At 43.5% G+C, this 14913-nt stretch overlaps 1 protein-coding gene across 4 annotated transcripts in view; it reads left to right on the top strand.

Moving 5' to 3' along the window:
* The window catches only part of LOC139380540 (lysine (K)-specific demethylase 6A), a 94928-nt gene that overhangs the window by 45691 nt on the left and 34324 nt on the right, over nucleotides 1-14913 (top strand). For all 4 annotated transcript variants that reach the window (XM_071123287.1, XM_071123288.1, XM_071123286.1 and 1 more), the window contains 2 exons: nucleotides 7178-7232; nucleotides 8028-8062. In XM_071123287.1, coding sequence (XP_070979388.1) covers nucleotides 7178-7232; nucleotides 8028-8062 — 90 coding nt within the window. The remainder of the gene's footprint in view (nucleotides 1-7177; nucleotides 7233-8027; nucleotides 8063-14913) is intronic.

Here is a 14913-nt window from a genome sequence, read left to right as displayed (position 1 = left end):
TACCAGATATAACCCCAAATCCGTAAACACGAGCACCCTCATAGATATCATCCTAACTAACTCACCCTCCAAATACACCTCTGCTGTTTTCAACCAAGAGCTCAGTGATCACTGCCTCATTGCCTGCATCCGTAATGGGTCTGCGAGCAAACGACCACCCCTCATCACTGTCAAACGCTCCCTAAAACACTTCTGTGAGCAGGCCTTTCTAATCAACCTGGCCGGGGTATCCTGGAACGACATTGACCTCATCCCGACAGTAGAGGATGCCTGGTTATTCTTTAAAAGTGCCTTCCTCACCATCTTAAATAGGCATGCCCCATTTAAAAAAATGTAGAACCAGGAATAGATATAGCCCTTGGTTCACTCCAGACTTGTCTGCCCTTGACCAGCACAAAAACATCCTGTGGCGTTCTGCATTAGCATCGAATAGCCCCCGTGATATGCACCTTTCCAGCGAAGTTAGGAACCAATATACACAGGCAGTTAGGAAAGCTAAGGCTAGCTTTTTTAAACAGAAATTTGCATCCTGCAGTACAAACTCAAAAAAGTTCTGGGACACTGTAAAGTCCATGGAGAATAAGAGCACCTCGTCACAGCTACCCACTGCTCTGAGGCTAGGAAACACTGCTACAACCGACAAATCCACTATAATTGAGAATTTCAATAAGCATTTCTCTACGGCTGGCCATGCTTTCCACCTGGCTACCCCTACCCCGGTCAACTGCCCGGCACCCTCCACAGCAACCCGCCCAAGCCCCCACCATTTCTCCTTCACCCATATCCAGATAGCTGATGTTCTGAAAGAGCTGCAAAATCTGGACCCCTACAAATCAGCCGGGCTAGACAATCTGGACCCTCTCTTTCTTAAATGATCTGCTGAAATTGTTGCAACCCCTATTACTAGCCTGTTCAACCTCTCTTTGTATCGTCTGAGATTCCCAAAGATTGGAAAGCTGCCAAGGTCATCCCCCTCTTCAAAGGAGGAGACACTCTAGACCCAAGCAACAAAGCTTCCTTCACTCATGCTGCCAAACATACCCTCGTAAAACTGACCATCCTACCGATCCTCTACTTCGGCGATGTCATCTATAAAATAGCCTCCAACACTCTACTCAGCAAACTGGATGTAGTCTATCACAGTGCCATCCGTTTTGTCACCAAAGCCCCATATACTACCCACCACTGCGACAGGTACGCTCTTGTTGGCTGGCCCTCGCTTCATACTCGTCGCCAAACCCACTGGCTACGGGTTATCTACAAGTCTCTGCTAGGTAAAGCCCCGCCCTATCTCAGCTCGCTGGTCACCATAGCAGCACCCACTCGTAGCACACGCTCCAGCAGGTATATCTCACTAGTCACCCCCAAAGCCAATTCCTCCTTTGTTCGCCTTTCCTTCCAGTTCTCTGCTGCCACTGACTGGAACAAACTTGCAAAAATCACTGAAGCTGGAGATTCCCATCTCCCTCAATAGCTTTAAGAACCATCTAACAGAGCAGCTCACAGATAACTGCACCTGTTCATAGCCCATCTGTATACAGTACATCTATCTACCTCATTCCCATACTGTATTTATTTATTTAGCTCCTTTTGCACCACAGTATCTCTACTTGCACATCCATCTTTTGCACATCTACCATTCCAGTGTTTAATTGCCATATTGTAATTATTTCGCCACCATGGCCTATTTATTGCCTTAACTCCCTTATTTCACCTTATTTGCACTCACTGTATATATACTTTTTTCCTTTTTGTTCTACTGTATTATTGACTGTATGTTTTGTTCATTCCATGTGTAACTCTGTGTTGTTGTATGTGTCGAACCGCTATGCTTTGTCTTGGCCAGGTCACAGTTGCAAATGAGAACTTGTTCGTAATTAGCTTGCCTGGTTAAATAAAGGTGAAATAAAAAAATACTAAATTGTCAGTAGCTCAAGACTTCCTTAGATATAGTGCACCAGTTGTTATTTACAAAAATACATCATCCGCCGCCCCTTGTCTTACCAGACGCCGTTGTTCTATCCTGCCTGTAGAGCGTATAACCACCCAGCTGTATGTTGATAGTGTCTTTGTTCAGCCACGACTCCGTGAAGCATAAGATGTTACAATTTTGAATGTCCCGTTGGTAGCTTAATCTTGCGCGTAGGTCATCTATTTTATTCTCCAAGATTGCACGTTTTCTAGCAGAATGCAAGAAAGTGGGCATTTATTCGACCGCCTACAAATTCTCAGAAGGCTGCCCGCCCTTTGGCCCCCTTTTCTCTGCCTTCTCTTCACGCAAATCACGGGGATCTAGGCCTGTTCTCGAGAAAGCAGTATATTGTTTGCGTCGGGCTCGTCAGACTCGTTAAAAAAGGATTCTGTCAGTCTGTGGTGAGTAATCGTAGTCCTGATGTCCAGAAGTTATTTTCGGTCATAAGAGACGGGAGCAGCAAAGTTGTACAAAATAAGTTTTACAAAATAATGCAAATACATGAACAAAGAAACACAATCGGTTGGGGACACATAAAATATCAGTCTTCTTCTCCGGCGCCACTGTTCTGCATGCTGCAGAAGTGTGTTTAACTATCTGTTTAGGCATTGGTCATGGTCATGGTGTATTTGTATTGGGGGATTATGCTATGGCCTTTATAGTGCTGCTGGCTGTTCTGTCTTCAGTCTTTACTCCTTTACTTGTGTTGGAGAACTACAGCATGTGCAGGCAGGCTCTTGTTCCAACCCAGAACTAACACCTGATGCCTAATGAAGGTTGTGATGAATCAGGTGTGTTAGTTAAAGCTGGGCTGGAACAAAAGCCTGTAGCTCTCCCAAGACCAGGGTTGATGGCTTGAGGTCTAGATCATGTCTTCCTTCACATGCTTCCTGAATTTTTATTTTTATTTATTTCACCTTTATTTAACCAGGTAGGCTAGTTGAGAACAAGTTCTCATTTGCAACTGCGACCTGGCCAAGATAAAGCATAGCAGACAACACAGAGTTACACATGGAGTAAACAATTAACAAGTCAATAACACAGTAGGGGAAAAAAAGAGAGTCTATATACATTGTGTGCAAAAGGCATGAGGAGGTAGGCAAATAATTACAATTTTGCAGATTAACACTGGAGTGATAAATTATCAGATGGTCATGTACAGGTAGAGATATTGGTGTGCAAAAGAGCAGAAAAGTAAATAAATATAAACAGTATGGGGATGAGATAGGTAAAATTGGGTGGGCTATTTACCGATAGACTATGTACAACTGCAGCGATCGGTTAGCTGCTCAGATAGCAGATGTTTGAAGTTGGTGAGGGAGATAAGTCTCCAACTTCAGCGATTTTTGCAATTTGTTCCAGTCACAGGCAGCAGAGAACTGGAACGAAAGGCGGCCAAATGAGGTGTTGGCTTTAGGGATGATCAGTGAGATACACCTGCTGGAACGCGTGCTACGGGTGGGTGTTGCCATCGTGACCAGTGAACTGAGATAAGGCGGAGCTTTACCTAGCATGGACTTGTAGATGACCTGGAGCCAGTGGGTCTGGCGACGAATATGTAGCGAGGGCCATCCGACTAGAGCATACAGGTCACAGTGGTGGGTGGTATAAGGTGCTTTAGTAACAAAACGGATGGCACTGTGATAAACTGCATCCAGTTTGCTGAGTAGAGTATTGGAAGCTATTTTGTAGATGACATCGCCGAAGTCGAGGATCGGTAGGATAGTCAGTTTTACTAGGGTAAGTTTTGCGGCGTGAGTGAAGGAGGCTTTGTTGCGGAATAGAAAGCCGACTCTAGATTTGATTTTAGATTGGGGATGTTTGATATGAGTCTGGAAGGAGAGTTTACAGTCTAGCCAGACACCTAGGTACTTATAGATGTCCACATATTCTAGGTCGGAACCATCCAGGGTGGTGATGCTAGTCGGGCTTTGAAGCTCGTTTGGAGGTTAGATAGTACAGTGTCCAAGGACGGGCCGGAAGCATACAGAATGGGGTCGTCTGCGTAGAGGTGGATCAGGGAATCGCCCGCAGCAAGAGCAACATCATTGATATATACAGAGAAAATAGTTTGCCCGAGAATTGAACCTTGTGGCACCCCCATAGACTGCCAGAGGACCGGACAGCATGCCCTCCGATTTGACACACTGAACTCTGTCTGCAAAGTAGTTGGTGAACCAGGCAAGGCAGTCATCAGAAAAACCGAGGCTACTGAGTCTGCCGATAAGAATATGGTGATTGACAGAGTCGAAAGCCTTGGCAAGGTCGATGAAGACAGCTGCACAATACTGTCTTTTATAGATGGCGGTTATGATATCGTTTAGTACCTTGAGCGTGGCTGAGGTGCACCCGTGACCGGCTCGGAAACCAGATTGCACAGCGGAGAAGGTACGGTGGGATTCGAGATGGTCAGTGACCTGTTTGTTGACTTGGCTTTCGAAGACCTTAGATAGGCAGGGCAGGATGGATATAGGTCTGTAACAGTTTGGGTCCAGGGTGTCTCCCCCTTTGAAGAGGGGGATGACTGCGGCAGCTTTCCAATCCTTGGGGATCTCAGACGATATGAAAGAGAGGGGTAACAGGCTGGTAATAGGGGTTGCGACAATGGCGGCGGATAGTTTCAGAAATAGAGGGTCCAGATTGTCAGGCCCAGCTGATTTGTACGGGTCCAGGTTTTGCAGCTCTTTCAGAACATCTGCTATCTGGATTTGGGTAAAGGAGAACCTGGAGAGGCTTGGGCGAGTAGCTGTGGGGGGGGGGGGGGGGGCGGAGCTGTTGGCCGAGGTTGGAGTAGCCAGGAGGAAGGCATGGCCAGCCGTTGAGAAATGCTTGTTGAAGTTTTCGATAATCATGGATTTATCAGTGGTGACCGTGTTACCTAGCCTCAGTGCAGTGGGCAGCTGGGAGGAGGTGCTCTTGTTCTCCATGGACCTTACAGTGTCCCAGAACTTTTTGTAGTTAGAGCTACAGGATACAAATTTCTGCCTGAAGAAGCTGGCCTTTGCTTTCCTGACTGACTGCGTGTATTGGTTCCTGACTTCCCTGAACAGTTGCATATCGCGGGGACTATTCGATGCTATTGCAGTCCGCCACAGGATGTTTTTGTGCTGGTCGAGGGCAGTCAGGTCTGGAGTGTACCAAGGGCTATATCTTCTCTTAGTTCTGCATTTTTTGAACAGAGCATGCTCATCTAAAATGGTGAGGAAGTTACTTTTAAAGATTGACCAGGCATCCTCAACTGACGGGATGAGGTCAATATCCTTCCAGGATACCCGGGCCAGGTCGATTAGAAAGGCCTGCTCACAGAAGAGCTGAGGGGGGTCGGTAGCAGGCGGCAACAGTGAGAGACTTATTTCTGGAGAGAGTAATTTTTTAAATTAGTAGGTCGAACTGTTTGGGTATGGACCTGGAAAGTATGACATTACTTTGCAGGCTATCTCTGCAGTAGACTGCAACTCCTCTCCCTTTGGCAGTTCTATCTTGACGGAAAATGTTATAGTTGGGTATGGAAATCTCATAATTTTTGGTGGCCTTCCTGAGCCAGGATTCAGACACGGCAAGGACATCAGGGTTAGCAAATTGCTCTAAGAGCTGCAGCCACCAGAACAAGCAACTGAAACCAATAGAGACTACATGTTGAGACTGGGGCCTGCTGCCTGCCCCAGGTACAGGAGGGGGAGCTACTGCTCTTAACCAGCTGGCTGGACTGACTGACTGGTTGACTAGACTGTCTGCTGCAGATGGCTTTCTGCTTGGCTGACTAGCAGGGATTATTAGTTGGGATTGGGCCGTTTGTTGCTGAGGTGTCACCCGACAGGGCAGGATGAGGATCAAAGTGATTCAGATCTCCATCCTGTCCCAAAACAATGAGTGTGGACTTTGCTTCCCTACTGGAAAGCTTGGTGGCCCTGACCTACCACCTGGCTCTGTGTTCTGGGTTAATCTCTCTGTGAACCCTGGGTGGGGTTAACGGTTAGCCACAAGTTAACATTTGCAGTAGCATCCAGGCTAAACTCTCATCCGCCATGCGTGAGCATTAGTGTCCAGGCTGCTCCTGAGTCCTGTCATCTGTGACAGACAGAGAGTTACTAGTGTGGGTAGAGGGAGGATTAAGTCTATCCTTCCAAGGATGAACAGAAGGAATGTCCGCTTGGATAAGATGAATGGACATATGATGTGGTGAGATGAAGGATTTGAAGAGGATGAGGACATTCTGCAGGTCGCCTCTGTTATCCCTTTCCCCTTCCCTGTTTCTCTCCCCCTCTCTGTCATGTTGCTGCAGTGTAATGGGGTCGTTGAGGTATGTGTGGTGTGTGTTTAAAGGGCTGCTTTCTGCTGCAGTGAAAGGCTGCTGCTCTGCTATGTCTGCTGCTGGTGTGTCTGTCTGAGTGACTAGCCTCCCCTTCACCTGGTGGGTGCACATCTGAAGAGACTGAATAGGTAAAAAGTATATGTCGAGGAGCCCTCTGGAAGGTTAGGTGAGGCTATCGCAATATTGATTACACCTATCCAGTCTCATTCAGATTTACAAACGCTAGACTAGGGGGAGTTGGGAAAATGATATCATCCACAGAAAGTTGAGGAGACGTTGCAGCAGGATCCTGGAGGCTAGTCCCATAGGCCAGGGGTTCTCAAACCTCTCCTCGTGGGACCCTCAGCCGTTCTATGTATTTGAACTATTCCACAGCTATAGCACACCTGATTTTTTTTATAGCACAACTAATCATCAAGTCCTTGACTAGGTGAAACTGATTAGGTCAGGGCTTCAACAAAATTGTGAAATGTCTGGGGGTCCCCATGGAGAGGTTTGAGAACCACTGCCATTGGCAACCCTGTCTTTGTGTACGCACTCTGTCTGTTGCCCCGTTAGACCATCCATTGGATCAGTTTCACGTTATACTTTTTAAGCAGACGTTTGTCAGCCTGGAGGAACCAGACGTGTGTATCCTTCGTGTAAAATGCTGAACCTTTGTCATATTGGAACAAAGTTGCATGGAAACCCTCCAACCATGTCTCTCTCTCTCTCTCTCTCTCCCTCTCTCTCTCTGTCTCTGTCTCTCTCTCTGTCTCTGTCTCTCTCTCTGTCTCTCTCTCTGTCTCTGTCTCTCTCTCTGTCTCTCTCTGTCTCTGTCTCTCTCTCTCTGTCACTCTCTCTCTCTCTCTCTCTCTCTCTCTGTCACTCTCTCTCTCTCTCTCTCTCTGCAGCATTTTCAACTGGCTTTGATTGACTCCAACCCCTGCACTTTGTCCAAAGCTGAAAGTAAGTAACATTACACCCCCATTTCTCTCTGCATGCACAAACAGCATTCCTCTCCTGTTTGGTACCATCACTGAAACCCCAATTCATTACCTCTCTCTCCTGTTCTCTCCCAGCATGTTGAGTTAGGTAGGCGAGCTGATGTGTTGCTGGATTATTAAATATGACATTGTCAAGTTGACCATTTCTCAGTATTTACCACATAAAGGAAAGGCCACAAAATGCCGGCTGGATATTTTTATAATTTGATTATTTCCTCCCAGTTGTCATGCCATTTCCCCACAGCCCGTTTGCCTGAGCCGGGCGTTGTCAAGGAGACACACACACACACACACACACACACACACACACACTCCGAACGCCTGCCTAAGACTGGGTTGCCTAGGAGACAGCATTAGGGGGGATCGGGCATAAAGTACCTCGGCAGAGCTGAGACTCTGACACACACTTACATGTGAGCAGTTTCATCCACACACACACACACACACACACACACACACACACACACAGGGGACCTAACCTCCCCCTCTCCCATCTGTAACCACACACCATGCAGACTACTTTGGTCTGCACCCATCTTTTCCCCACAGGGATACAGAAACAGTACATGGATTTATTTGCTATAGCTCTCTGTAAAAACATGTTTTTCTTCAATCATGAATTTCTACCAGTTGTTGCTGTAGCTTCTGTTTTGGTTGCATCACTAGGGGAAATGTGAGAGAGCACCCTATGTAAGTGATTATTCTCCTGTCCTGTGTATCAGTTTATATCTCTAGCTCTCTCTTTTTCTATTCACAGTTCAGTTCCACATCGCTCATTTGTATGAGATTCAGGTAAGAAATCCATCCTTATTCCCTCCTCTTCTCTAGTGCTGGTAGTAAAGGCTCCACTGCTGTAGCAGCCAGGTTTTTACCTCAAATGGGTGCTACATATTGGTGGTGGGTCGGTTGAGTATGCCCCATGAAATGAAGAGCTTCTTTCTCCTTAGTAAATATAAATCTCTATATATTTACAGTGCCTTGCGAAAGTATTCGGCCCCCTTGAACTTTGCGACCTTTTGCCACATTTCAGGCTTCAAACATAAAGATATAAAACTGTATTTTTTTGTGAAGGATCAAAAACAAGTGGGACACAATCATGAAGTGGAACGACATTTATTGGATATTTCAAACCTTTTTAACAAATCAAAAACTGAAAAATTGGGCGTGCTAAATTATTCAGCCCAGTTAAGTTAATACTTTGTAGCGCCACCTTTTGCTGCGATTACAGCTGTAAGTCGCTTGGGGTATGTCTCTATCAGTTTTGCACATCGAGAGACTGACATTTTTTCCCATTCCTCCTTGCAAAACAGCTCGAGCTCAGTGAGGTTGGATGGAGAGCATTTGTGAACAGCAGTTTTCAGTTCTTTCCACAGATTCTCGATTGGATTCAGGTCTGGACTTTGACTTGGCCATTCTAACACCTGGATATGTTTATTTTTGAACCATTCCATTGTAGATTTTGCTTTATGTTTTGGATCATTGTCTTGTTGGAAGACAAATCTCGGTCCCAGTCTCAGGTCTTTTGCAGGTCTTTTACAGATCAGGTTTTCTTCCAGAATGGTCCTGTATTTGGCTCCATCCATCTTCCCATCAATTTTAACCATCTTCCCTGTCCCTGCTGAAGAAAATCAGGCCCAAACCATGATGCTGCCACCACCATGTTTGACAGTGGGGATAATGTGTTCAGCTGTGTTGCTTTTACGCCAAACATAACGTTTTGCATTGTTGCCAAAAAGTTCAATTTTGGTTTCATCTGACCAGAGCACCTTCTTCCACATGTTTGGTGTGTCTCCCAGGTGGCTTGTGGCAAACTTTAAACAACACTTTTTATGGATATCTTTAAGAAATGGCTTTCTTCTTGCCACTCTTCCATAAAGGCCAGATTTGTGCAATATACGACTGATTGTTGTCCTATGGACAGAGTCTCCCACCTCAGCTGTAGATCTCTGCAGTTCATCCAGAGTGATCATGGGCCTCTTGGCTGCATCTCTGATCAGTCTTCTCCTTGTATGAGCTGAAAGTTGAGGGACGGCCAGGTCTTGGTAGATTTGCAGTGGTCTGATACTCCTTCCATTTCAATATTATCGCTTGCACAGTGCTCCTTGGGATGTTTAAAGCTTGGGAAATCTTTTTGTATCCAAATCCGGCTTTAAACTTCTTCACAACAGTATCTCGGACCTGCCTGGTGTGTTCCTTGTTCTTCATGATGCTCTCTGCGCTTTTAACGGACCTCTGAGACTATCACAGTGCAGGTGCATTTATACGGAGACTTGATTACACACAGGTGGATTGTATTTATCATCATTAGTCATTTAGGTCAACATTGGATCATTCAGAGATCCTCACTGAACTTCTGGAGAGAGTTTGCTGCACTGAAAGTAAAGGGGTTGAATAATTTTGCACGCCCAATTTTTCAGTTTTTGATTTGTTAAAAAAGTTTGAAATAGCCAATAAATGTCGTTCCACTTCATGATTGTGTCCCACTTGTTGTTGATTCTTCACAAAAAAATACAGTTTTATATCTTTATGTTTGAAGCCTGAAATGTGGCAAAAGGTCGCAAAGTTCAAGGGGGCCGAATACTTTCGCAAGGCACTGTATATTAGGGATGCACCGATATTACATTTTTGGCCGATACCAATGCCCAATATTTTCCTTGCCCCAAAAAAACGATACCGATATTTTAAATTTTTGCGCCTTTTAAGCATTCTAGTACAGTTAAATAGTTCACACACACACGGAACAAAAAGTAATTTTGTTGGCATTTACGTATGTCCCCATTACCAGTAAAAATAATCGAAACCTATTTATTTCACTTACTTGCTGTGCTGTAGAGGTCAACCGATTATGATTTTTCCGTGTCGATACCGATTGGAGGACCAAAAAAGCCAATTACGATTAATATATATATAATTTTAATAATGACAATTACAACAATACTGAATGAACAATGAACACTTATTTTAACTTAATAAAATCAATTTAGTCTCAAATAAATAATGAAACATGTTCAATTTGGTTTAAATAATGCAAAAACACAGTGTTGGAGAGGAAGTAAAAGTGCAATGTGTGCCATGTAAAAAGCTAATGTTTAAGTTCCTTGCTCAGAACATGAGAACATAAGAAAGCTGGGGGTTCCTTTTAACACGAGTCTTCAATTTTCCCAGGTAAGAAGTTTTAGGTTGTAGTTATTGTAGGAATTATGACGCATTGACTCGTTCTCTCTATACCATTTGTATTTCATATACCTTTGACTATTGGATGTTCTTATAGGCACTTTAGTATTGCCAGCCTAATCTCGGGAGTTGATAGGCTTGACGTTGTAAACAGCGCTGTGCTTCAAGCATTGCTAAGAGCTGCTGGCAAACGCAGTAAAGTGCTGTTTGAATGAATGCTTACAAGCCTGCTGCTGCCTACCACCGCTTAGTCAGACTGCTCTATCAAATCATAGAATTAATTATAAAAAAAACACAGAAATAGGAGCCTTTGGTCCTTAATATGGTCAAATCTGGAAACTATCATTTCGAAAACAAAACAAATCGGCCGACCTCTACTGTGCTGTTTCATTGTTCATTCTCAACCAGGATTTCATCATACATGTCAAGCAGTGATGTTTCCGCTCTGTCTATCTGTGGTCTCTCTTCCTCGGTGCACATCTTGTCCAGCTGTGTCTGCAACATTTCACATAAACCCTGTTTCTGGTCTGCATCGAAGTAGCAGTCCTTGTACCTGGCATTGAGCATGGTGGCGACACAGTAAAGAGGCTCAGAGAGAATGCCACCGAATCGCTTGTTCACAGCCTTGAGTACTTTTCTAAGTTTTAACCCCACAGTCTGTGTTTGCAGTTTTGTTGAGCAGGCGTATCAATGCCATGACAGAGGGTATCACGTCTGCTGCAGACGCGGTTGTTCGAATGGCGCCAGGAGTGTGTTTGTGTTTTCAAGTTGCAATACGGCTTTCCTCAGTACAAAATCCTTGTCGACCCACTGTGCTGTCAGACTCTGCATGCTCACGGGGCTGACATTGCTGGTCCAAATGTCAGCCGTGAAGCTAATAGCAGTGACGCCCATAGCAAGTAGCTCATAGATCTGCGTTTTGGTAGGGCAACATCTGAAAAATAGCGCCTACTTGGTAGTGTGTGCCGGGGCTCAAGGTGCTCGACCAGCTGGCGAAAACCAACATCATCCATGATAGGGAACGGTTGATTGTCAACCGTTCCCTATCATTCTTGGTGTTAACCTTTTCACACGTACCATCACACGGGTGTGATCATTCTACAGTGGTCCCTGTAGCGTACGATCAAACCAGTGTGATTAGAACGCTTATTTAAAACGGACCGTTTTAATTGAGTAAAACACTCTCTGGAAATCGAAAGTAATCCTACGATGGGTAGTTTCTGCGTGCTGCCATGTTTTTTTCTCTCTCACGGTAACCAAATATAATAAGAGAAGACAAGATGAGTTTGGTCTGTTTATAGTATGTATGTTGGGTGTGTCGTCTACCATCGTTCACATCCCACCATTCATTTCCGGAAGTTCTCAAAAAATGAGTGAACCTTTACTCACCTCATTTTGTTATAACATCTTTGGTCCCACAGACAATTACGTGAAACCAAGAATGCTTTGTAGCTCATCATAATCAGTACAAACTTCAACAACAAAAAATGACATGTGCCCATTATAATCTATGCAAAAATCGGAATGCATGATTTGTCAATAGAACTTTAAAACATGTGAATAAAACAGTAAGTGTATAAATAATTACCACACAAAACATTTTCTGATAGTAATTTATTGATACAAGTGACATGTGCCAGCAGTCAATTACGTAACCTCTCACTTCCACTCTGAGCCATTCAGTGTTTTTGTATACAGTGGGGCAAAAAAGTATTTAGTCAGCCACCAATTGTGCAAGTTCTCCCACTTAAAAAGATGAGAGAGGCCTGTAATTTTCATCATAGGTACACTTCAACTATGACAGACAAAATGAGGGGGGAAAAATCCAGCAAATCACAAAGGACTTTTTATGAATTTATTTTAAATTACATTTTGGTGGAAAATAAGTATTTGGTCACCTACAAACAAGCAAGATTTCTGGCTCTCACACACCTGTAACTTCTTCTTTAAGAGGCTCCCCTGTCCTCCAATCGTTACCTGTATTAATGGCACCTGTTTGAACTTGTTATCAGTATAAAAGACACCTGTCCACAACCTCAAACAGTCACAGTCCAGACTCCTATGGCCAAGACCAAAGAGCTGTCAAAGGACACCATAAACAAAATTGTAGACCTGCACCAGGCTGGGAAGACTGAATCTGCAATAGGTAAGCAGCTTGGTTTGAAGAAATCAACTGTGGGAGAAATTATTAGGAAATGGAAGACATACAAGACCACTGATAATCTCCCTCGATCTGGGGCTCCACGCCTAAAAAATGTATTGTCTGCAAATGTAGAAAGGACAACTTTTATGTGAATCAATGAGGAGGCGGAACACACCTCAATTCAAACTGTTCTTAGAAAATCAAAATGCGTTCAAGAGGTTTGGAACCTACACATGAAAAGGTTAATGGATTTTGCCTTTTAGTTGTCTTGCTGAAATGTTCTTACTCTTTCAAATGACTGCTCGACTTGAACTGGTTTAGTTGTTGGAAGTGTGTGCTTAGTATTTTTCTGCTTTTGTTCTGTGTAGCGCTGTATTTTTCGTGGCGTCATTACATCGTCTACCTACAGTTGAAGTCGGACGTTTACATACACTTCGGTTGGAGTCATTAAAACTAGTTTTTCAACCACTCAACAAATTTCTTGTTATGGTTGTGTTCATTTAAACCTGCACTAGGGACGCTTCTACCTCTCATGGCCACATGGTGCCATCTTTAATGTTATTATTTTAATGTTTATGCACACAAAAAGTGCATAGTGCTACTAATTTTATTTGTTTGTTGGTTTTCAGTATAAAACTTGGTGAAATTATTTCAGTGTGTCTTAGAGGTTGACCGATTATGATTTTTCAACGCCGATACCGATTATTGGAGGACCAAAAAAGCCGATACCGATTAATCAGACTTTATTTATTTATTTGTAATAATGACAATTACAACAATACTGAATGAACACTTATTTTAACTTAATATAATACATCAATAAAAATCAATTTAGCCTCAAATAAATAATGAAACATGTTCAATTTGGTTTAAATAATGCAAAAACAAAGTGTTGGAGAAGTAAAAGTGCAATATGTGCCATGTAAAAAAGCTAACGTTTAACTTCCTTGCTCAGAACATGAGAACATATGAAAGTTGGTGGTTCCTTTTAACATGAGACTTCAATATTCCAAGGTAAGAGGTTTTAGGTTGTAGTTAATATAGTATTTATAGGACTATTTCTCTCTATACCATTTGTATCTCATATACCTTTGACTATTGGATGTTCTTATAGGCACTATAGTATTGCCAGTGTAACAGTATAGCTTCCGTCCCTCTCCTCGCCCCTACATGGGCTCTAACCAGGAACACATCGACAACAGCCACACTCGAAGCAGCGTTACCCATCGCTCCACAAAAGCCGCGGCCCTTGCAGAGCAAGGGGAATAACTAATAATAACTACTACTAAGTCTCAGAGCGAGTGACGTTTGAAACGCTATTAGCGCACACCCAGCTAACTAGCTAGCCATTTCACATCGGTTACACCAGCCATTAGGCTAATAGGCTTGAAGTCATAAACAGCGCTGTGCTTGCGAAGAGTTGCTGGTAAAACGCACGAAAGTGCTGTTTGAATGAATGCTTACGAGCCTGCTGCTGCCTACCATCGCTCAGTCAGACTGCTCTATCAAATCATAGACTTAGTTATAACATAATAACACACAGAAATACGAGCCTTTGGTCATTAATATGGCCAAATCCGGAAACTATAATTTCGAAAACAAAACTTTTATTATTTCAGTGATATATGGAACTGTTCCGTATTTTATATAACGGGTGGTATCCCTAAGTCTAAATATTCTTGTTACATTGCACAACCTTCAATGTTATGTCATAATTACGTAAAATTCTGCCAAATTAGTTCGCAATGAGCCAGGCTGCCCAAACTGTTGCATATACCCTGACTCTGCGTGCAATGAACGCAAGAGAAATGACACAATTTCACCTGGTTAATATTGCCTGCTATCCTGGATTTCTTTTAGCTAAATATGCAGGTTTAAAAATATATACTTCTGTGTATTGATTTTAAGAAAGGCATTGGTGTTTATGGTTAGGTTCAGTCGTCCAACGATTGTGCTTTTTTCGCAAATGCGCTTTTGTTAAATCATCCCCCAGTGTTGAATCGATTATATGCAACGCAGGACACGCTAGATAAACGAGTAATGTCATCAACCATGTGTTATAACTAGTGATTATGATTGATTGATTGTTTTTTATAAGATAAGTTTAATGCTAGCTAGCGACTTACCTTGGCTTCTACTGCATTCGCGTAACAGGCAGGCTACTCGTGAAGTGCAATGAGAGGCAGGTGGTTAGAGCGTTGGACTAGTTAACTGTACGGTTGCAAGATTGAATCCCAGAGCTGACAAGGTAAAAATCTGTCGTTCTGCCCCTGAACAAGGCAGTTAGCCCACCGTTCCTAGGCCGTCATTGAAAATAAGAATGTGT

The sequence above is a fragment of the Oncorhynchus clarkii genome, chromosome 22 (genome assembly GCF_045791955.1).
Source record: "Oncorhynchus clarkii lewisi isolate Uvic-CL-2024 chromosome 22, UVic_Ocla_1.0, whole genome shotgun sequence".
Lineage (NCBI taxonomy): Eukaryota > Metazoa > Chordata > Actinopteri > Salmoniformes > Salmonidae > Oncorhynchus > Oncorhynchus clarkii.
The sequence above is the reverse complement of the archived record's forward strand: the minus strand, read 5'-3'. Positions and strand labels throughout refer to the sequence as shown.